This window comes from Mchenga conophoros, linkage group LG10, assembly GCF_057382185.1.
Source record: "Mchenga conophoros isolate Kocher_MC1m ecotype Shallow Benthic linkage group LG10, M_conophoros_male_GT1.1, whole genome shotgun sequence".
In the NCBI taxonomy this organism is placed as follows: Eukaryota; Metazoa; Chordata; class Actinopteri; order Cichliformes; family Cichlidae; genus Mchenga; species Mchenga conophoros.
In genome coordinates, this window is record NC_140535.1 from 36,563,570 (window position 1) to 36,588,483 (window position 24,914).

At 45.6% G+C, this 24,914-nt stretch overlaps 1 protein-coding gene across 2 annotated transcripts; it reads left to right on the forward strand.

The window, feature by feature from the left end:
- Positions 1–1,614: 1,614 nt before the first annotated feature.
- Positions 1,615–21,918, forward strand: LOC146566443 (uncharacterized). 2 transcript variants are annotated; one of them, XM_085288020.1, is made up of 7 exons: positions 1,615–1,741; positions 5,151–5,229; positions 14,567–14,863; positions 19,542–19,670; positions 20,777–20,899; positions 20,983–21,078; positions 21,759–21,918. In XM_085288020.1, the coding sequence occupies exons 2-7, from the start codon at positions 5,184–5,186 to the stop codon at positions 21,809–21,811; spliced, it is 744 nt and encodes a 247-aa protein (XP_085144146.1). In that variant the 5' UTR covers positions 1,615–1,741; positions 5,151–5,183; the 3' UTR covers positions 21,812–21,918. The 2 variants fall into 2 exon arrangements, with proteins under 2 accessions (XP_085144146.1, XP_085144148.1); XM_085288022.1 differs by lacking the exon at positions 19,542–19,670.
- Positions 21,919–24,914: the final 2,996 nt, after the last annotated feature.

Consider the following 24,914-nt stretch of genomic DNA (forward strand, 5'->3'; position numbering starts at 1 on the left):
GGTTCGAACTTTGCCGCGAGCTATGACAGCGATATAAACCCTCAGACTTCATTCAAAATGTGGGTGTTTGATGGAGAGTTGCGGTTAGTGAGAGTTTGGAGACAGTTTGGAGGTTTATGAGAGTGAGGAGAGAAAGTCAGGAGAGAATGGAGCCAGCTAAGAAGAGGAGGATGTCCTCCCCTGTGTGGGAACATTTTGATCTTATTCCTCCCAACAAGGTATGTAAATTTCTACAGAAGATGTATTTTCATAATACTGATGGTGCAATACAATTTATGTTAAGCTGTCTGTACTTTTGTACAAGGTGAAGTGTTTGCTATGTGCCAGGGAGCTGGGATATAACAACAACACCTCATCCATGCTTAGGCACTACAGAGCTTTGCATGAGAATAAGGGGGACACCGATTGTGGAGCAAGACCAGGTGAGCCATCAAATGCAATGATAATATAGCATGCAGTAATGTTACTAAATGATATAACAATATTATACAGCTGTTATAGGTTACGTGTGTGATATTTATATTTGTGCTTTGTCTTTATTGTCTTTCCTCAGGAGAACAATCTCAAATAGATGAAGACCTGGTTACCATGGTGATTGAGGACTCCCAGCCATTTAGCATTGTGGAGGACAAAGGATTCAAAAGATTTGTTAAAACATTAAATCCTAGCTATGTTCTCCCCACTAAAAAGGTCATAAAAGCAGTGAAAATTTAGTTTTTAGAGAATGAAATGTGAACAGGCAGGACTGAGGCCTCAGTGTGTAGCTGTCCATACCTCAACATTACAAAAGCACAACCACTGTCCACACCCCAACCACACCCCACCTCACAGTAAATGATCATTTCCATTTTAAGCATTTCCAAATAATCATTTTCCATACTGCCAGTATAAATATACGCAGTATACTGCATCACTACAATATACATGTTTTACACACTCCTTTTGTTGTTGACATTTACAGGCTGTGTGCAAAAGGCCACACTCTTCAAATTCATGCCAACTAATATTTCTACGTCCAGTAGGTGGCCTACTAGAGCAAATGAAGCTTCAAGAAGCTTTGTGCTGGGGTGAACCAATTGGATGAAGAGCTTCAGTGCTTCATGAAGCTTCATCTGCCCATCACTATTTACAACACAGCAAAAGCTTCCAGAATACAGACTCACACGCAGCCACATGCACAGTTCGTTGGGAGCAGGAAGTAGGCGGGGGGGGGGGGGGGGGGGGGGGGCGTGCCGGTTGAGAAAGGTCCTCATTTATAGCCGGCCTCTCCCAGTCCTCCACCAATGGTCAGCCTCCACCTGGAACTCACATAGCAGCAATAACACAGGACACAAACTATGCCACCCTCTGGTGTGGCAGACAAAAAACACAGTGCAAAAAATATCCACAACACTGAATCATAACAGAATGCATCAACACCAGCTCCTTCAGGTGTGCTGTTTGGGCAGCAGGGGGCGATGTTTCCTCACACGTCCACTGTGGGCCTCATCTGTTTGTACCTGAAGGCTGTGAACTCCCACTGAGGATGTGCACTCAGAGTGTGAGGAGCCTGTCACGGGACTCAGACCACTGCAATAAAAGCAGCACTCACCCCGCCACAATAAGAGCCCGGCACTGACTTTGATGTGCAGACGTGAAACTGTGGGCGCTTTCTTCCTCACTCTGTCACTGCGCTGCTGTCTGACCTTCACACTGATCCTCTGCAGCTCACCTGCTCTTTGACACCCTCTGACTCTCACAGGTAGGACCTCCATCATCTCTTCTTCTTCTTCATGTGCTCCTGTGGCTGTTTGGAGGAGTTGGGCATGTTCTCAGAGAGGCTCAGAGTCTGTGTGAGGAAACGATCCTCACGACTAACACCAGCCTCCACGCCACCGTCAGCACACTCAGACACTTCAGACAGAAACCAGAGTTTAGGAAACTGGAATCATTTGGAGTTTTTACAGAAGGAACTACAATCTAATAAGATCTAATAGCAGGAGCCTGTGATGAAGTGTGACAGCACGGTGAGTCTGAGCAGGTTCAACTTCATCTGTCTGACAAACGGACGTCCACATGACCGACAGCCTTTATTAATTCTGCTTTGGACTAAACACCCTGTACATGATTATAAAGAAGAGTCAGACTTTATTATGTCAACTAATAAATAATTAAATTCAAACATTTCAACTGAAACAGTCAACTAGAAACTGGACTGACAAACTGTGAATCAATAAAAGTATAAACTTAAGTGTTGTCATTGTGCAGTTGCTTTCACGGCGACATTAGGTAGCAAAACAACAAAGATGCAAAAGTGTAGAAACCAAAATAAGAAGTTTGAGTTACAGGAAACACTGTGGGGCTGTGTACAAGGGCACCATGATAAAATATAATGAACAAGGCTGGAAGTGCTGTGGTCACTGAGGAGAAGGAGACTACAGAGCTAGAAACTAAAGAAAGAAAGTAACGTAGATGAAACATGAACACGACATCAGGGAGCTTCTTCTTCTTCTCTTCCTGAACATTAACCCTTTGCCAAAGTCCTTCAGGGTGTCTTTAACTGCTTCCTGTCTGGATCCGCCTCTGTGCTGGTTTCCTGCAGGGATCACTGATGCTGTGATGACACGATGTCTCATTTGTTCTGCGTTCTTTAAAGAACCTTTAGAACGCGTCGGTAACATCAGTGTGGCCGACTCTCTGCTCTCAGTTTGACATGAGTTCAGGTTTCCACGGTTACAGGGATGAAGGAGACGTGTCTCAGAGACAGTCGTCATCAGCAGCTCTGCAGCTGGACCTGATCGAACAGCAGAGCCCAGATGTTCCAGATGTTGGGCTGAGCTGTGAGGGATCCGGGGAAGGTCGTCCCATCATCACTGCAGTGCTTTTACTATCAACACATTTCAAACACACACAGATCCAGCTGTGTTCAAACCTCAGTCTCGATCAGCTGATTCCCATAAATGCACAGAGCTGATAGCATGATGCTAACTCTGACCTCCGACCCTGAAGACAGAGCACAGCTGTGCACAGATGTTTGTGACTGTGAGACACGGACGCAGTGTGGAGACGTTCCTGTCACAGGGCTGATGCTGCCGAGCAGCGCTGACCACACGCTCCACTCTCACTTCCCCTCATGTCTGAGAGAGAGGCTGTGGTTTATTAATACACACTGAGGTGTGGGGGCAGTCATCGAACAGGGGCATTGAGACCCCTCTGCAGTCTCACAGCACGGTGAGGGGGGGGCAGTCTCTACACATTCACCTGAATAGACTGAAACCAGCGAGGGCTCAGCAGCAGCATGCACGGAGCATGCTCCGTGCATGCTGCAGGGCTCACTTCCTGTTCATGTGTCAGAGTGACACCGCAGGCCCACAGGCCCCATTTCAGTCTCAGCGTGAGTTTACTTCCCCTCTGACCGCAGCGAGCTTCAACTTCTATGTTACATTATATTACATTTACATCATGGCTATATTTATATTATGATTATGTTTGTCACTGCTGGCTTTTTGTCACTCTGAGGTGCTGTTGCCATGGCACCCAGACTCAGCTTTCATACTGGTTTTATCCCCATGGATGATCTCCGAGCCACCACAGCTCACTGCTGAGACCCCCTCTCAGGTCTGGCACCAGGACCCGACCCGGGTTCACCCTCATATGAGGAGAGATGATTAATCTTACCTGAGAGTGTCCAGAGGATAAACGAACAGAGGGAATGATTGATTGATGGATTGATGGATTGATGGATGAAGGATGGATGGATGGATGGATGAAGGATGGATGAAGGATGGATGGATGGATGGATGAAGGATGGATGAAGGATGGATGGATGGATGGATGGATGGATGGATGGATGGATGAAGGATGGATGGATGGATGGATGGATGGATTGATGGATGAAGGATGGATGAAGGATGGATGGATGGATGGATGGATGAAGGATGGATGAAGGATGGATGGATGGATGGATGGATGGATGAAGGATGGATGGATGGATGGATGGATGAAGGATGGATGGATGGATGGATGAAGGATCGATGGATGGATGATGGATGGATGGATGGATGGATGGATGGATGGATGATGGATGGATGGATGGATGGATGGATGAAGGATGGATGGATGGATGGATGGATGGATGAAGGATGGATGGATGGATGGATGAAGGATGGATGAAGGATGGATGGATGGATGGATGGATGGATGGATGGATGAAGGATGGATGGATGGATGGATGGATGGATTGATGGATGAAGGATGGATGAAGGATGGATGGATGGATGGATGGATGAAGGATGGATGAAGGATGGATGGATGGATGGATGGATGGATGAAGGATGGATGGATGGATGGATGGATGAAGGATGGATGGATGGATGGATGAAGGATCGATGGATGGATGATGGATGGATGGATGGATGGATGGATGGATGATGGATGGATGGATGGATGGATGGATGGATGAAGGATGGATGGATGGATGGATGGATGGATGAAGGATGGATGGATGGATGGATGGATGATGGATGGATGGATGGATGGATGGGTGAAGGATGGATGGATGGATGGATGAAGGATGGATGGATGGATGAAGGATGGATGATGGATGGATGGATGATGGATGGATGAAGGATGGATGGATGGTAGCAGGGTGTCACCATTAGACCAGGTGATGCGGGTGATGTCACGTACAGGCTGAGGTTACCTTGAGTGATCTTTAAGGACACAAGCTACAGGGGTGGCTGTAGCTCAGGTGGTAGAGCAGCTACTAACTGGAAGGTTGGTGGGTCGATCCCAGTCTGCTTCAGTCTGCATGCCAAATATCCTTGGCCAAGAATCCATGTGTGTATTAATGTTAGTTAGACAGCACTACAAACTTAGAGAAGTGCTGGTGTGATTGGGTGAGTGAACGAGTTGTGTACAGCACTTTGAGTGCTCAGATAGAGCTGTATAAGAACCAGTCCATTTATCAAACACTCAAAGGGTCATCTGAGGAGAAGCAGCCCTGAATATAACACAGACTGACCACAGGCTCAGAGCAGAAAGCAGATGTGAGCAGTGACCTATGAGAGCTGTGGTTTAGGTCACATGACCAGGAAGAGCCACAGACACTGCAGCTGTATTTATAAAAACACACTCTCTGACCACTTAAAGTGTCTGTTTCCTTTTTACAGTGACTGACAGCTGAGGGGGCGGAGCCTGCAGCCATGTTGGTGGTGGTGTGGTTACTGATGATGATGATGAAGAGTGACGGTCAGTGACCTCGGCTTCTTTGAACAAACACAAAGGTTCAGATTATTAATGACCCTGATCACAGACGCAGCCAATGATCAAACAGCTCACAGAGCCAATCGTGACAGGCCGTCGAGGTTAAAGGCAGAAACGAGTGTTCAGCAAACACCTGAAACAGTTTGTGGGATGCACTTTACACACGCACACACACAGCACGTTACTGCAGAAGGTTTTTGGTTATTAGTTTTGACAGTCCACCGTCTGGACAGCTCCCGTCTCAGCTGATCCCAGCCTCGCCTCCGCTCCTCTCCCGTCTCACTAAAAAGGGGAAGCAAAGATGTTACTCCCCTCGAGTCGTAATAAAGCTCAACTTGTTCTTTGTGTTTTAACTGACATTTATTTCGGACAGGAGGATTCTTCGACATGCCTTCACATGTAATGATGTCCAACCACAGCCGATACAATGCCGTCAGAACTCATTGGCCTCACTCAAAGGGAATAAAACTTTAATCCTTACATCGTGGGGAGGTCCAAAAAAGGCACTCTTTTATTTGTCTTACTGTGGACGTGCAAACCTCGTGGCTCGTCTCAATTAGCTTGCTGAGTGTGCCAGCCAAAAAATACCCTCTTAGCAACAACAGACGGAACTATAGAAAAGGTTCCTATCTAATTGCACAATTAGTAAAAATAACACATTTAAACATATAAATCCAGTGAACAAAACATGAATTACTATTGATTTATTTCTTAATATTTCAACTACTAATTGTTTCAACCTTACATATCTAATAAAATGAACTTAAATGCGAGAGTTGCCTATGACGGCAGCTACACTCCCACCAAATCACTTGTGATTTCCACCCATGAACTTATGAAATGTAAACTAATCAACTTCTAATAGTGTCACAGTCTTGTGTATAGGTCTGTCAAGTAGAAGTGGTTTACTCAGTCTCTTTCCATGGTCATCTAACAATGAGTCACTCATTAACAGTTGTACTTTGCGTATACATCCATCTTCACTCGGGTGTATGGCAACAACTTTGGCCAACTTCCAGTCATTTCTTGATGCTTGGTCATCTTGTACGATCACTATGTCATTGATCTTTGCATTTCTGTTTGTTTTGTGCCACTTTTGTCTTTGTTGTAGGCTCAATAAGTACTCTTTCTTCCATCTGTGCCAAAATTCATTGGCCAAGTACTGAACTCTACGCCATCTTTTGCGAAGATACAAATCTTCCTTTACAAAGTCTCCTGGTGGTGGCAGTATTACTGACGACTTCATGGTCAACAGAAGATTAGGTGTAAGTGGCTGAGGTCCAGTAGGATTGTTGAGTAAATGTGGGGTGATAGGTCTGCTGTTAACTATCGCCATCACTTCATAAAGATAGGTTCTTAGAGATGAACTGTCCAATGATCTGGATGACTGATCCAGAATGGTTGTCAATACACTTCGGATCGTACGAATTTGCCTTTCCCAGGCTCCACCCATATGACTGGCAGAGGGAGGATTCATCACAAACTCACAGCCTAGCTGTTTCAAACTTTCCTGATCCATTTCCTTTAATGCTTCCAGAAACTCACGTCTGGCTCCAACAAAATTGGTGCCTTGATCTGACTGCAACTGACGTACATTCCCACGCAAAGCGATGAAAGAACGCAGTGAGTTTAGAAAAGCGTCGGTTGACATATCATCAAGTAGCTCTATGTGCACCGCACGAGAGCATAGACAGGTAAACAGAAGCCCGTAACGCTTCAGTTCTTTTCTTCCTTCTTTAATGTAGAATGGGCCGAAACAATCCATCCCACAATACGTGAAGGGAGGGGTGGTCTCCATTCTCTCACTTGGTAGGTTTGCCATCTTTTGCTCTTCTGCTCGACGTCTGAATTTCCTGCACTTAATACAGTTGTAGATAAAGGATGATACTGCTTGACTGCATCCTAGTATCCATATTCCGTTCGATCTCAGCTCATTTATCGTCATGCCCCGTCCTTGATGTTTCACCCGCTGATGATAGTGATCAATCAGTAACTTTGCGATATGGCAAGTCTTTGGTAAGATGACCGGGTGCTTGACGTGTGGCTGCAATGTAGAACGCTCTAATCTACCTCCCACTCTAAGAACACCCTTCTTATCCAGGAAGGGATCGAGTCGATAGAGTCTATTTGTTCTGTCCTTGGGTAGATCCTTTCGCGTTTGAAGTGCCTTGATTTCCTTGCAGAAGATTGATCTTTGTACAATGGATATGACTTTAAGCTCGGCTTCTTTCCTTTCTTCAAGGTTAGTGGCTTTATTGCTTCTCCTTTCCAAGCCCTTAAACTCTTTCACAAATCTGAGAAGTCTTGCCATAGCTTTGACCAACCTTGACCAACTGGAGAATTTCAGAAAACGTTCTGCCAAAGAATTTGTTTCTGTAGTTGTATGGAGTACAACAACTTTGCGTACTTCTGGATCCTCTGCATCAAGTTTCCCCACCTTGACTTCTTCGTGGGGAAGTTTCTCTTGCCAAAGAAAACTTGGACCACTAAACCAGTTGGAGGTAATGAGGTCTTTGGCCTTCAGTCCGCGCGAGGCATGGTCTGCTGGATTGAGATCTGATACCACAAACTTCCATTGCATCGGTTGAGTGCTTTGCTTAATACGCTGAATGTGATTTGCAACGAAAACATGGAAACGTCTCGCATCGTTGTTGATATATCCCAAAACAACTTGAGAATCTGTCCAGAAGAATTCTTGAGCATCTTCTAGCTCCAACTCTGCTTTGAGCATGTCACTAATCCGCACTGCTACAACTGCTGCAGACAGCTCCAATCTTGGCACCGTAGTAACCTTCGTGGGTGCTACTCTGGACTGGCAAAGACAAGAGTGCAGTGGACTTGTCCTGCTTCACTGACAGCTCTCAGGTACGTACAAACACCATACCCTGAAACACTTGCATCTGAGAAATGGTGAAGCTCGTACTTCTGAACTGTTTGAAAATCCTTTGGCACGTAACATCTGTCAATTTTGACATCTGCTAGATTTTTTAGATCCAACAACCAGGACTCCCACCGTGACTTCAGATCGCTTGTGAGTGGTTCGTCCCAATCTGCTTTCTCTCGACACATTTGCTGTAGTATCTGCTTCCCAAGTAGAACAAAAGGTGCCACAAAGCCAAGTGGATCGTAAATAGAGGCTACTGTGGACAACACTCCTCTTCTGGAAAGTGGCTGCTCGTTCACAACTACTCGAAACTGGAAATGATCCGAGTCGATGCACCATTTGACACCTAGGGCTCTTTCAATTTGTTGCTCGCCCAGTGACAAGTCTTTTCTTACTGTTTCTGCACAGTCTTCTTCTGGCAGCGAATTAAGCACTTGCTTCCTGTTTGAAACAAACTTGTGAAGTCGCAAGCCTCCTGTGCTGCAAAGTTCCTTTGCTTCCTTCACCAAACGAATCGCCTCTTCTTCTGAGTGGAAACTGATAAGACCATCGTCCACATAAAAATTTCGCTCAATGAATCTTATGGTAGCTTCACTGAACTTGCCTTGACCTTGTGCAGCAATATACTTGAGACCAAAGTTCGCACAGGCAGGGGAAGAAGCAGCTCCAAACAAGTGTACGCGCATGCGATAGACAGATGGAGTAGAGTTGAAGTCTCCATTGTCCCACCACAAGAAGCGAAAGTAATTTTGATCTTCTTCTCTGACTCTGAATTGATGAAACATGCGCTCAATGTCGCACATCACTGCAACTGGACCTTTCCGAAATCGGCACAGGACCCCCACCAGAGAGTTGGTTAACTCTGGCCCTGTAAGCAGGTAGTCGTTCAAGGACACCCCTCCGTACTTTGCTGAACAATCAAACACCACTCTTATTTTGCCAGGCTTTTGAGGATGATACACTCCATGGTGTGGAATGTACCAGGCAGGGCCTTTGTCCAAGTCTATAGAGGGAACTCTTTCTGCATCACCACGCTCTATAGTCTCTCTCATGAACTCTGTGTAGTCTTTGTGGTATTGTTTGTCCTTCTCAAATCTTCTCTTCAAATTTTTGAGTCTGTGTTCTGCACAGCTCCGGTTGTTTGCCAGACTTGGTCTGTCTTCCTTAAATGGCAAAGGTAACTCACAGTGTCCATCTGCTTTCATCTTCACTCCTTCTTCCATTATGGAGATGAACCTTAAATCTTCTTGTGAGAAGTGTGAATCTTCCACCTTTCTTTCATTGAAGTCGGACTCGAGCACTTTAATTACATCTGCAGATGTGACCACCTCTTTGACTTGTGTGCGACAGACGTATTGCACTTCTTTGACCAACTGCTCAGCTGACTGATTGGGTGTCACTTCCTTGACAATGATCTTGTGGCTACATCCTATGGCGTCCCCATAGTCAACACATGGATTAGTTTCTCCAACTATTGTCCAGCCAAGGTCTGTTCTTTGGGCAAAAGGTTCATTATCTTTTCCCGCCACAACTTCTCTGGGTACCAACACTTGTGAACAATTGTAACCAATGAGCAGGCCTACGTCACATTCAATCAGTGGAGCAATTTCTTCAGCCAGGTGCTTTAAGTGTGGCCACGCTCTTGCTGTCCTTTGTGTGGGAATATGACTCAAATTCGCAGGAATAAACTCTCTTGTGTATGTCACAGGAAGAGGAATTCTCCTTGAAGAAGAGAAACCTCTGACCTACAACCCAGACAGCCTTTGACTTGGTACCAAAGTGTCTTTAGAAGACATTGTCGAGAGCTTTAACTGCACACATTTCTTCTCCGCATCCAGAGCATCTGCCTTTTCCTTCAAGACGAATGTCGTGTCACTTTGGCTATCAAGAAGAGCATAGAGAAGAATCTCATGTTCAGGATTGCTTGTTGTGGATAACCAAACTGGAATGATTGTAGATGTGAGATTACTTCTGTCACTTTGAATCACACGGTTTGATATTGCTTCACTTGGTGCTTCCTTGGGTTTGGTTTCTCTACTCTCCTTATTGCCTTCCATCTCTTTCATTTGTGGTTCATTGTCACTTTCCTTTTCTTTCTTTTTCTTTGAGGTTTTGTCTCGTTCCTCATGCAAACATGTCGGGTGTTTCCCTTTACATGTGTCACACATCTTTCTCTTTTCACATTTCTTTGATTGGTGTCCAAAGCCTAGGCATCCAAAGCACAGTCCCCTAGTTTGCACAAACTTGACTCTTTCACTCAAGACCTTGTCCATAAACTTCCTACATGTGTGAATGCTATGATTTGAGCTTTCACAAAACACACATTTTTTTGTGTTGGACGTCTCTTCTGCAGCACTCACTAGCACCTTCGCTCCAACACTTCTTGTCTTGGAAGATTTCATTTTCTCTGAGTCACCTGCTTTGAGTGCATGAAGCGATGTTACTGGATTGCACGCAATCTTGGCTTCTCTCGCAATGAAGTCAACAAAGTGGCTAAATGTTGGAAAAGAACCATCTTGTTCTTCAATTTCAATGACCTTTCGATTCCATCTTGCTGACAACCAATCAGGTAGCTTGCTTAGCATTCTCTGATTCTCATTGCAGTCATTCAAAACTTCAAGACCTTTAACCTGAAGCATGGCCGCTTCACATCCTCTGAGAAAATCTGAAAATTCTCGAAGTTCAACGCTATCCTTGTTCCCAATCCTTGGCCATGATGTCAACTTATCTCTGAAAGCCTTGGTGATTACAAATGAACTTCCATATCTTTCCTCCAAAATGTTCCATGCTGAGTAATAAGCATGCTCTGTTCCCAACAGAAAATAACTCTCAACAGCCTTTCTCGCCGGTCCTCCAACATACTTGTGAAGATAGTAAATCTTTTCATTCACTGGGATGTTCTTCCTGTCTATCAGCATTTGAAACGACATTTTCCAATCCTTGTACTTGAGAGGATCTCCGTTGAAGACTGTAGGTTCTGGTACTGGTAGGCGACTTATATGAATGGACTCAGCTAGTGCTTGGGCCAATGTTGTGGTACTATCTTCCTGTTTGCTTTCTCTTGGTTGTGACCTTAAGTTGGCCTGTGGCATATCAAACGGCTCTGCATTTGCATTAAGTTGCGAATGTGCAAACTGATTCATCGGTTTAGCTGTGACATTTCTCCGTTTGCTCCTTTCATGCAGAAGGTCTGATATTTCTTCATCTGAGTTTCCTTCTTCATTTTACACTTTCAAACGTGCTTTAGCAGCATTCATTCTCTTTACTGTTTCTAGCCTTTCAAGCTCTCTTCGCTTTTGCTCTAAGGCCTTCTGTTTCTCAGCATTCTCTGCTTCAAGGATTTCAAGTGCCTTTCGTTCACTTTCCAATTCCTCCATAATCTTCAGAGTTGCTTCAGTAGCCGCAAGCTCTGCAGCTGCTTCTTGCCTCTTTACAGACAACTTACTTGAGCTTCTTGATTGCCTGCTATTCGAACCTTTGGATCTTTGAGAGGCGGCAGAATTGAATGCTGATCCTATATCACTCCAGTGAACCATTCTCTCAGAAAGTTCTTCGTCTTCTTCTGCTGCTAATTTTTCTTGAGCTAGCTTTATCATCTTTTGAGAAACCGCATCACAGGTGTCCACTCTGCGGCGAGTGTCTGCATCAGGAGTTTCATGATTGCGCAGTTCATCATAAACTTGTTTCACTTCTGCCGAGGTATGTTCAACTCGGCCGATAAGCTCTTTAAGTTTTGCACTAACAGGTTCTTCAAGTGCCCTTTTGCCTTGTTTTGCAACAACTTTCCACATTTCATAACTGACTTTAAAGCGAGCTTGAAGCTTGTTCACCTTTTCATCATGTAGTGCTTGGCCCCTTTCAGTGAACTTCTTAACTCTTTGACTTTTCCTCAAACTTCCTTCTTTAGTAGCTTTACTTGTGCATGGTTCTGGCAAACTACTTCCTTCTTTAAAGGCTTCTTGCTGCTCCACAGCTTCAGTGTCACAGCCTTCTTGCTCCATGTCACAGACAGTCAAAGGTATTATACTACACTCAAGTCACCTAGGTCAACTTAAATACGTGAATAGTCACCTTATGAAGCACCTAGGACCTTAAATTGCTTTACTTTAAAGAGTCAACTTAAACGTATGTCACAAACTCTTAAACCAAAATAGTAAATTGCCCTTCACTTGTAGTAAAACAGAAAGTAACCTTCAATGTCAAACAAAATACTATAATGTGACCTTTAAATATCTAATGCAGTCTTAAAAAGAAGCAAACCCTTATAATCAACTTAAACGTACCTTAATTACATTTACTTAGCATAAACAACAATAATATGAGCTTAAACTTTTACTCCAAACCACCACACTTCCCCCTTCATTACTTGACAGAGTCCCTTTAAGATGAGCTAAAGAAATCTACTCTTCACATTTAACTTGTATAAACGTGTTACTTCTTTGTAGCTTAACCAAGCTGCACCGCTGGACTCTGGTTGCTTTATGAGATGTTTGTGTGTGTGTTTGAGTGTCTTTGATGCTTGAGAGAGACGCGAGCTTAATCACGTGACCCGGCGCGCTGTCGGCTCGGCTCAGCTCTGCTCCCGCTCGGCTCCGCTGCGGCAGACCTCTTTCTCCTTCTCTCTCCTCCAGCACGAAGCAGGCTGAGTTCTGACTGTTACTCCCCTCGAGTCGTAATAAAGCTCAACTTGTTCTTTGTGTTTTAACTGACATTTATTTCGGACAGGAGGATTCTTCGACATGCCTTCACATGTAATGATGTCCAACCACAGCCGATACAATGCCGTCAGAACTCATTGGCCTCACTCAAAGGGAATAAAACTTTAATCCTTACATCGTGGGGAGGTCCAAAAAAGGCACTCTTTTATTTGTCTTACTGTGGACGTGCAAACCTCGTGGCTCGTCTCAATTAGCTTGCTGAGTGTGCCAGCCAAAAAATACCCTCTTAGCAACAACAGACGGAACTATAGAAAAGGTTCCTATCTAATTGCACAATTAGTAAAAATAACACATTTAAACATATAAATCCAGTGAACAAAACATGAATTACTATTGATTTATTTCTTAATATTTCAACTACTAATTGTTTCAACCTTACATATCTAATAAAATGAACTTAAATGCGAGAGTTGCCTATGACGGCAGCTACAAAAGACGTCATCAGCCCCAAACTCCATCAGCTGTGTTCCCACCTGCCTCTCCAGCACCGCCCCGTTGAGCTCACTGCACCGCTCCTCCGCCACACAGTTCTGATATGAAACATGAGCAGCAGACCTCAGAGCTCTGACAGGAACACCATCAGACCAATAGAGAATCATAATAAAGCTTCCTGTCACGGTCACCCAGCGTGCTCAGTTCAGTGTGACTGCTGCATTTTACGATGGCTCGAAGCTCAGTGTGGTTCAGTTTTTCTCTGGTAGCTTGTTTCCTGTTCCTGCTCTCGCGTCTGTGGTCGTGCCCAAATTCATGGGCTGCATCCTCCTGAGGCCGCATTTGTACTCCGATTACGTCACAGCAACACGACGAAGGCTGTCCAAATCCGTAGACTCCACCAGATGCAGCCGACAAATGCGTCCTCCTTTTCCCCGAATTTGAAGGATGGGTGGGGTGTGTCCTTCGTCGCCTCTTTGTTACTTCGGAAACATGGCTCGAACAATTTCTCTTCAACGACGTAATCCGATAACAACGATCTCTTTACTGTCGGCTTCCCGTGGTTGTCATGCGACCGGCTACTGCAGTTAATAATACAACAGCTTCTTGCCATTTTTGTGTTTCTTTTTATCGCTGTGTGACGGTTTTCATGTGAAAGCCTGCGTGCGCTAGTACCTCTTGGCACGAGTTCCCAGAATCCTTTGCGGTTTTACCCCTGAATGACGTCATATTTTCGATCTCTATTTATTGTCAGTCTTGCCTTGTTCTTGGTTGTGTTCTCTCCTGCTGTGTCTTTTCATGTTTCTCTGGTAGCTTCCAAGTTTTTCTAGTTCTCAGTTTCTAGTTTTTTCTCAAAGCGCTTTACATTTTAAGGTAAAGACACTACAATGATAAAGAGAAAACCACAACAATCAGACGACCCCCTATGAGCGAGCACTTGGCAACAGCGGAAAGGAAAAACTCCATTTTAACAGGAAGACTCCTCAGGTACCCCCACCCTGGGGGTGAGGGGAAAATGAGTCGATGAACTGGGATCATTAGATTTCAGCAAAACATGAAAGAACAGGTTACTACAACTACAACTCCCAAGATGCACTTCTCTGATGACAGCCAATCACAGAGCTCTGTGTCTGCAGAACACAAAACTACAAAAATACCCTAAAAATCTAACCAATCAGATGCTGGTCTGATTTATAAGCGCAGCAGCAGGGGTTCATGGGTAATGTAGTGTTTGCATAAATGGTTATAACGGGACTGAAAATGAAATGTTTGTGACCTTTGACCCCAGCTAGCGCTGCAGACATCATCAGAGTGTCTGCCAACAGCAGCACGAGAGTCATGCTGGCCTCAGGCCTGCAGGGGGACCCGAGGGCACGCGGGTACGACGTCAGGTGGACTCAGATCCCTCACCTGCTGCTGAACTGGAACCGGAGCACGTGCTCCCACGGACGCTGCTCGATGCTCCCTGACGGCTCGCTCGAGTTCAGCCGACTTCAGACCCAAGACTCCGGAAACTACACGCTGGAGGTGTTTGACAAGACTGGGTCGAGACTGCAGACCAAAGACTTCCTGCTGCAGGTGACAGGTGAGCCATTAGACTTCCTGTCTTTGTTATTGCATCACATCCTGCTGAGAGGAACACACTGCAGAGACTGAAGACACAGGAGGGTGGTACACAAAGTACCACACTTTTACTGTCATACGTGTACAAATACGTACATATGTACATGTCACTTCACCAAGCAGTACATATTATTAGAGTCAGGTATATTTCTACCATGCAGTACTTCCAATCCAACTTTATTTATAGAGCAGATTAAAAACAGCATGGCTGTCTCAATAAAAGAGATAAAGGGGGAAAACTGTAAAAACAGCACGGTTGACCAAAGTGGTTTCCAGTAAAAACAGTCAGATTTTAAAACCATACATTAGACAGACAAAGAAAATTAAATAACAAAATAAATAAATACATGAAAAAAATAAAAATGAATCATTAAATATTAATTCATGAATAAAATATACAATAAATAGAATTAACTAAGTAAAGAAGATTAAAAGAAACCAAAAACTGACTAAGACTGACTACAAGCTGACTATGACTCCTAAAAAGCCTCAGAAAAAAGTTGTTTTTGAAAGTTATTCGAAGATTTCAAGTGTTGGGGCCAACCTAATATGGAGGGGGGCTTATTCCATGATCTGGGGGCCACAACAGTGAAAGCTCAGTGCCCCGGTGTTTCAATCTAGTCATGGGGACAGCGATGAGCGACTGGTCAGCTGAATCTGAGAGACAGGTGTAGAAGTTCTGACAGGTAAGAAGGAGCCAGGCCATTTAAATCATTTAAAGAGGCAAGAACAGGGGTAATGTGCTCACGTTTGTCTCTGTCAGCAGGCGAGCAGCAGCATTCTGGACCATTTGCATGATTTTAACAGGAAGAAACCTCCTGCAGAACCAGGCTCAGGGAGGGGCGGGGCCATCTGCTGTGTTTGGTTGGGGTGGGAGAAGGAAGACAGGATAAAGACATGCTGTGGAAGAGAGACAGAGGTTAATAACAGATATGATTCAATGCAGAGAGGTCTGTTAACACATAGTGAGTGAGAAAGGTGACTGGAAAGGAAACACCCAGTGCATCATGGGAATCCCCCGGCAGCCTACGTCTATTGCAGCATAACTAAGGGAGGATTCAGGGTCACCTGGTCCAGCCCTAACTATATGCTTTAGCAAAAAGGAAAGTTTGAAGCCTGATCTTGAAAGTAGAGATAGTGTCTGTCTCCTGAATCCAAACTGGAAGCTGGTTCCACAGAAGAGGGGCCTGAAAACTGAAGGCTCTGCCTCCCATTCTACTTTTAAATACTCTAGGAACAACAAGTAGGCCTGCAGAGCGAGAGCGACGTGCTCTAATAGGGTGATATCAAAGTCAAAGTCAAAGTCAACTTTATTTGTCGATTCTTCCACATGTACAGGACATACGGAGAATAGAAATTGCGTTACTCTTCAATCCCTAGATAAATAGCAAATGAACATTTAAATATATTTAAATATAAAAGTGATTTAAAAAATGCAAGTAAAATAATTAAAAAGTAAAAATTTAAATAAATACAATTTTACATATAACAAGAAAGCTATACAATATACAATATAATGGGTAAGTGACATTGAGTGTAAATGGTACTACAAGGTCATTAAGATAAGATGGGGCCTGATTATTTAAGACCTTGTATGTGAGGAGCAGGATTTTGAATTCTGGATTTAACAGGAAGCCAAAACAGGAGAAATCTGCTCTCTCTTTCTAGTCCCTGTCAGGACTCTTGCTGCAGCATTTTGGATCAGCTGAAGGCTTTTCAGGGAGTTTTTAGGACTTCCTGATAATAATGAATTACAGTCGTCCAGCCTGGAAGTAATAAATGCATGAACTAGTTTTTCAGCGTCACTCTGAGACAGGATATTTCTAACTTTAGAGATGTTGCACAAATGGAAGAAAGCAGTCTTACATATTTGTTTAATATGTGCATTGAAGGACATGTCTGTGAAGGTTCTCAATCATCCAGGTGATCGTAGTCTAAGGAGCTTGGAAAGAAAAGCGTCTGGACTTCTTTAAGAAGACGTTTCATCCGAGAAGCTTCTTCAGTTCTGCGGTCAAATGGCAATAGTGCTAACCACCGTGCAGCTTGTGGGGATAGGTTAATTGGATAATCCAAATTGCCACTAGGTGCGAATGTGCGAATGAATGTGAGTGCGAATGGTTGTCTGTCCCTGTGTGTTGGCCCTGCGACAGACTGGTGACCTGTCCAGGGTGTACCCCGCCTCTCGCCCTATGACAGCTGGGATAGGCTCCAGCGCCCCCCGCGACCCTGAAAAGGATAAGTGGAAGCGAATGGATGGATGGATGAATGGATAATGGATTGCATTTATATAGTGCTTTTCGAGACCCTCAAAGCACAGAACACTTCAGGACGTCGACCCAGAGGCCAACGACAGAGACAAAACAGTTCAGGGGGCTGGCCGGGAGGAAAGCGGCGGCTTAGGCAAAGCAAGTCCAGATGCCAACCTTGCAGAAAGCAGTGGTGACATGAAAACGGTCCAGAAGGTGACAGCGTATTAGGGCCAGCAGGTGTGGGGACCTCTGGCAGAGAAGAGGTGGAGCAGCCCCTGGCAGATGAGCAGCCGGCAACATGGCTGCTGCAGGCGATGGATGTGGTTGCGCTGATGGCTTGATGGACTCTCCTGAGCCTCCGACAGCTGGACGGGCCCCTTGGACCCTCAGAGTGCCCAGCGGAGACAGACGCAGGGCCAGGAGGTGTGGAGACCTCTGGCTGAGGCTACGCTAACTGCTGCTGCACAGCGCACACCTTTGGCTTGAGACGCAGCTGTCAGGAGACCTGGGTCTTCAAACCAGAGTTTTGAGTTTTCATAATTATTGATTTTTGCTTTTGATATTATTTATCTTTTCTAGTCTTTTAGTTTCTTCTTTAGAGTCCTGCTTTCTGTTTTCCGTCTGTGTTCCTTAGTTGCTGTCTCCCCTTGTCAAGTCTGCGTCTCTGTGTTATGTTTCCTGTTTTACTTTGAAGTCCGTGTCTCACGTTATTGTATCAGGTTTTGCTTCCCTGTCTTGTTAGCACTGATTTGTCCCTGCTGTGTCTCCCATTCACTGATTGCTCCCTCTGTGTATTTAAGCCCTGTGTTTTCCTTTGTCCGTGTCGCGAGCTACCCTTATCTCATCTCTCTACCCTTATCTCATCTCTCTACCCTCATCTCATCTCTCTACCCTTATCTATACTGTGGTCTGGCTGCCTGCGTGAGTTTATTTTGTGGTTTTTAGTTGTGTTACGTTTGAGATCAGCATTAAAGCTGGTTTTGAGTTCACATTTTGCCTCCGAGTGTCTGCACTTTGGGTACCCGCACCACCACTCCTGTCTGCACACAGCCTCACTTGACAGCAGCGGCTGGGGCTGTCCAATGCAGGCAGTCTGTCCGGGCAGTGCCAGCCAGATGCAGTCCTCAGCTGTCTGAATGAGCTCACCAGAGCTTCCAGCAGAAGATAGAGGTAGCTGGGTTGACTCGCCCAAGCTCTGGCGAGCCAGTTCTTGAATCAGTCACATGGTACGGATGCCCGCGAGGGCTCGAACGTCACTGCACACGTAATCAAAGCAAGCCTCGATACGCGCTTCACGAAAACTCCCCTGAGATTACTCGACACACGCTTCGAAGCTTCGACACACAGGACACATCACTACCATGCACCCCATCACCAACGATGATGACACCGCCTACAGAGATGAGGTCCAGCGACTGACCGAATGGTGTAGCTACAATAACTTCACCCTAAACACCAAGAAAACAAAGGAAGTGGTCATGGACTTCTGTAGAACAAGAACTGATCCCCTCCTCTCTCCATAAAAGGTGACTATGTGGAGAGGGTGCCCTCCTTTAAGTTCCTCGGCACCCACATATCTAAGGACCTATCTTGGTCCACAAACACATCAGCCCTGGTGAACAAAGCCCAGCAGCGCCTCCACTTCTTGAGGGTTCTGAGATGGAACAGGCTGCAGACTGATCTCCTGGTGTCCTTCTACTGAGCCACTATCGAGAGCGTGCTGGTGCACGCCATTACAGTGTGGTACGCTGGTTGCACAACAGCTGACAAGAAGAGACTCCAGAGGGTCATCAGAACTGCAGAGAAGGTGATCGGCTGTCCACTCTCCTCCCTGGACTTAATTGCCAGCTCAAGATGTCTCCAGAGCCAGGGCGATTATAAAGGACCGCCTCCATCTTAACCACCACCTCTTCAACATCCTGCCCTCTGGAAAAAGGTTCAGATCCATCAGGTGCAAAACCAGCAGCTTCTTCCCGTGGGCTGTCAGAACAGACTTCTCCAATACATGCACTCTGTCGCTGCTATTGCTCCTGTGCAATACCTTACCATCCCTATCCTTAATGACCACGGCCCACCCTATTTATCATATTATATGATTGTGTATGCACCCCCTTGTATACACAATGTTCCCTTTAGCTTATACATTGTGTATATAGTGTTTTTATATTGTTTATTTTCTTTATGTATATTGTTTTTTATTTTTGCACCTTTGTGGTCTTGCTATCTAATTTCGAGGTGCGGGGAACCGTACAATGATAATTAAGAGTGAAATCCTCACATCGGGAGTTCACAGACTCTGGAATGACTGATACAGAATTAACAGGCTCAGCGTAGACTGACTGTAGAAATTAATCCAGGCTGAGTGTGCCAAAAACTTTCACTCACCACCAGGGTTTGCTCAGCGAGCGACGAGTAGTGGCGGCGTGAACACCGCTTTCTCTGGGAAGATGGAGGAACCGACAGACGGGGTAGCGTTACATCCGGCGGGCCGGGCAAGAAATCCTCCAGCAGTTGGAGCAGGTGAGCAGCCGTAGCTGGAGGGTGAAGGTGGAGGGTGTGGAGCCAAAAAGTACTGTATGAGAATGATTCAGCCATTGGTTGCATAGCTTATTCACAGTGTAAATAATGTCCTCCCGGAGCTCCTCTGATGGAGCGAATGCCGCTGCGTCCGCTGCGTGGTCGCATAGTTCAGTGCTGTGTTGCAGGTAAGATGAAGGACCCAAAACGCAGGACTCAGAAACAGGGGGGTGGGGGGGACTTAGGGCACAGTTTTGTTGCTGAACAACTCTTAAAACAATAAAAATGAGAAAAACAAACCAAAACCTCAAATGCAGAACTAGAAACTAGACTTCAAACAGGAACCTAGAAACTAAGAGACTCACTCCGGGAAAAAACAACCGGGACTCGACGAGAGTGCGCGCAGAAAAACGAGGGTACGACGCAACACTGAGCTAAAATACACTGAGGGATAACGAGGGCACAGGAGGAGAGCACAGCTGGGCGTAATCACACATGAGACCAGGGGAAGCAAAACCAGAAACAGTGCCATGAGACACAGACTTTCAAATTAAAACAGGAAACACGGCATGCACAGACTGCATAGCAAAGTAGAAAACAGAAACCAAAACACTGGTAGTCCAAAAACATGATGGAATCCAAGATCAGTAATAATAACACCAAAAACCAAAAACACTCAGCGACCCAGAACCACGACACATACAGTGCAGCAGGTATATGTCCACCAGGAAACCAGAGGAACAAAGTAAAACAGGAAACAGCCCAAAAAGAACTGACCAATGACACACACACACTTCTTGATGATGATAATGATGAAGATAACCTGTGTGCAGGTGGACATTGTGTGGATGCCTGATCACAACTGTTACACAATAACACACATCACTGAAACACTCACAAACATGCCTTCATTGTAACGATCTGTGAGTCTGTGCGAGTCATGTGACCATCTGCTAGCTCACCTGTATAACTAATGCTGCTTCACAACCACGGTGTAAGCACCTAAGAAACTCAGACCAGGAGAGCTGCTGATGTTCAGCTGCTCCCTCTGCCACCACATGATGTCATCAGCTGTGATGTGAAGATCAGCTGTGTCTCTGTGTCCTCAGACCGCAGCAGCAGCCATGTGGTGTCTTCAGTGTCCGTCTGCGTCGTCCTGCTGGTTCTGTTGCTCTTCTTCATCGTGGTCTTCATCCTGAGGAAGAGGAGGGTTCAGAGGAAGAAAACCACAGGTATGGCAGCCAATCAGAGACAGCTCTGGCTCCACAGCAGCTCGTTGATAAGGAGACCTGACTGAGTGATAATCTGCTCACAGGTCAGGAGGAGGAGAAGGAGGAGAACATTTATGTGGCGATGAGGAGGAACGAAGAAGAGGAGGAGGAGAAGAAACCGGAGGAAGAGCCCCTCTATGGTAGGCACACTCTGACCCTGATGGTAAAAGCACTTCAGTGATCAGTGTTCACAGTACAGACTGCAGTACCAGCAGCTCGTCTGAGCGCGCAGTACAAACAGGAAGTGATCAGATAGACAAAGTAGAAACAATAGAAACAATAGAAAGGCTGTGAAGCTCTCTCTGAGTTTGACCTCCATGCTGTTAGTTATTTGGAGCTCAGTTTTACTCTGGCTCCGCCTCCTCTGGCACTCTGTTATTTCAGTGAGCCATGGTGTTGTGATGTCATTATAAAGGTGAAGCTAGCAGCTACAGCCACCTGCGTCACCATCCACCTGTCAGTCACAGAGGCCACGCCCCCAATAATGCAAAAACGTGATTTAAACAGCTGCTGTGTGTATCAGGCTGTGAACAAGTTTATTGTAATATGGGAGTCTATGACGACTGACTCATTGCTGCCTCTGCTGGACACCAGAGGAACTGCAGGCTGGTGGATGGAGTTGAAATAAATATTCGCGTCATCAGCTCAGTGTGTTTAACTCTCTCATCATTCACAGCTTCATTAGAACCTAAACTATCATCGATCATCTCTGAGGTTAAAAATCTTTTGTGTCGTCAGTGATGAAGGACGGTTGTGTGTGAGGTCTGCTCTGCTCTGAGGGGATCACCATTAGTAACATGAATCTTCTTGCTGTCCACAGTTCCCTTCAGTCCTACAGTTTCCTCCCAGCATGAAGACAGTGTCTACATGTGAGGACCAATCAGAGCCCAGCGTGTCTGCTCTGTATGGAAGCCTTTGAGGGACTTTATTAATTGGAGATAAACTATCTGAATTTCAGGAGCAGGACCACGCCTCCAAACACACCTCTTCCTGTTCCTACATATATTTGACCCCCCAGCTCTACAACGCCCCCTCCCCCTCCCCCATTAGTACATAGTCCCCTCTGAGCCTCCCCCAAGCTGCAGCTCACTTCATGTTTCCCAACAACCCGTCGGCGTGGTTTTCCCGTTGTTACGCTGCTCTGATGGGGTTTTTTTTTTGCCTGTCCCGTTTGGCTCTTTTGCATCAGAATTATTGTCTAAAGGCAAAGAAAGACGGATTTACTTTACCAAACTGACCATCCCAGCCTTGCCATAATGGTCCATTTGATTCACCTTTTATTGTTTATTTTATTTTCACTTGCTGAATACGGGACAGACTTGACTGGGGGAAAGAAGGGGAGAAAGAAAGAGGGAAAGAGAAACAGCTGAGAAGAGGGACGGGGGAGAAGGGCAAAAGACAAAAACCAACAGAACGGGCAGAGAAAAAAAAGAAAGAAAATGCATATATCGATCACCTGGATCACCTGCTGAGAAAGAAAAAAGCAAACAAGCAGAAGAGAACAAGAGTAATAGAATAAACAACATCACAATGATATATGGGAATATGACAGTAAATACTAAATGTTAAACATTATTGTGCAGCACATAAGATCAACAGAACACAGTGTGCTTTGAGGTAGGAGCCAAAAAGGGTGTAGTTTGTGGGTGTGATCACCCGTGTGCACACCTGTGAGCATGGACGCGCTTGTTTTTAAAAGGTTCCTTCATGTAATGATCTGCTAGAGGGTGTGGGGGGGCCACAGCCCCGTCCTCCAGGGCATGAAGCAGGTATGGAGGAGATCAAAACTCCAGACATCCAGAGGCCCCCAGAACACAAGAGACCAAGGAAGACCAACAGAGGGGCAGCCGCGCCACTGTCCCAGAAAGAGCTGAGGAGAGTCCCAGATGAGGGCTCACTCAGCAGCCGCGGAGCAGAAGTCAGGGGGAGTTGCAGTGACGCGCCCGTGAGCTCCGCCGGCAGCCAGCCGTGCCTGAGTGACCGAGCCCCAGGCCGAGAGGCCGGGGGCACCCCACCTCTGAAGTGGCCCGAGCGAGCCCCAGGCTCCAGGCCCCGATAAGCGGCCGCCAAGGAGTGAGCCGGTGTGTACCTGGACGCCCATCCCCGGACACAAAGAACCACCAACGCACCGATACCTGAGGGAGTCCACCACTGGCAGGGGAAGTGGTGGTAGGGGGAGATAGGCCTCCAAACCTTGGAGGGCCTGAGATGTCCCCAGAGAGGTGGCGCCTGACACCCAACCTGACATATAGACACAGACATACAGGCACACACAGATACAAACATCCATTCCCACCCTCATGCTCTCATATGCACTTACTCCACACTCAACCAACGTGGAGACAGACATAAAGAGACGCTGTACACACGATCACACTCCCCAAGTGTACTCTACAAACCGGGTCTAGGTGCCCCCGCCCCTGGAGGGGGGAACTGCACCCAGACCCAGGTGGTGTTACCCTTTTCCCTGCGGTGGGGAGAAGCAGACCGCTCCGACTCCGCAGCAGCAGGGAGGCCCCACACTCCAGACCGCAGTCGGACGGCCATCGGACGGCTCTGATGATGTTACCATGGAAACGTGGACTATATCTCAAGTTATTTGATGAAATGTGACTTTTCTGAAAGCAACATGTTCATAAATATAAATAACTTTTGTTTTTCAAACGGTTTTGTTAAAAATTACATTCACACTCACTGGACGATTTATTAGGTACACCATGCTAATACTGAGTGGAGTGGATTTTTCTTGTTTGCGGCTCAGATTCAGCTGCTGGAAACCTTCCTCACACTGGATCTTCTTCAGTGTCTTCTTCATCCTGAAGTATTTTGATATTTCTCTGTAAAGTCGTTTCCCTTCCTCTGTTTCTTTGTTATTAAGGTTCTCTGTATAAATGTTTCTGACAGTAATTCAGATTTACTTTTATTATCATTATGATATTTGCTAGCTCTGAATATGACACCATCCCTCTGTGTACCCGATCAGTGTGTACAGCCACCTCATCATCAGTTATTCCTTCTGTTGTCCTGACTCTAGTTTTCCTTTCTCTACCTGCCCACACGGGTTATATTTATTCTAACACCTTCGTTCACTCACACTTCTACAACAGTGTGGAGCTGTATACAAATAAAGTTGTATGAATACGTCACATCCTCCTCCACCGTCTTCACATCAAACAATGTTTCCTGAAGATTATATCTGGTTTCCTGCTCCTGAACATTTGCTCCCAGGCTGCAGACATTACGCATCCTGCATCCAGCAGTTGAATCCAACTACAGACCAGTTTCTAAATTGCCTTTTCTTTCTAAAGTTCGTGAGAAAGTTGTCCTTCTTCAGCTCCAGACCTTTCTAGATAAAAATGGCGCCAGTCTGGTTTTAAAATGCACCACAGCACTAAAACTACTCTTTTAAAAGTTTCTAATGACCTTTTGACTTTTACTGACTTGGGAGATTCTGCCATTGTCATACTATTAGACCTCCGTGCTGCCTTTGATACCATCATGGGATTCTTATCTCTCGGCTTGAGCGCTGTGTCGTGGTTTGAATCTGACCCGTCCAACCAAAGTTCTTCTGTTGGATTGGGGGATGCATCATCCTCAAAAGCCTCCCTGTCTGTGGGGTTTCCCAGGGGTCCATTCTTGGTCCAGTTCTCTTTTCTATTTACATGCTCCCTGTGGATTCAATTTTTAAAAACATGGCATCTCATTGTTATGCAGACGACTCACAGATTTACCTGCCACTGAAACGTAAATCTGTGAGTCCTCTGAAGGCGTTGCTAGATTGTTTGGATGATGTTAAGCCATGGATGGCTTTAAACTTCCTTCACCTAAAGGAACAGAAAGCAGAGGTGAGTGTGTTTGGTCCCTGTGACCACTGCGACCGTGGCCCTTTAGAAATGAATAAAAAACCCTTTGCGAGGAACCTAGGAGTGATTTTTGACTCTTATCTAACATTTGATAAACAGATTAATGCTGTAAT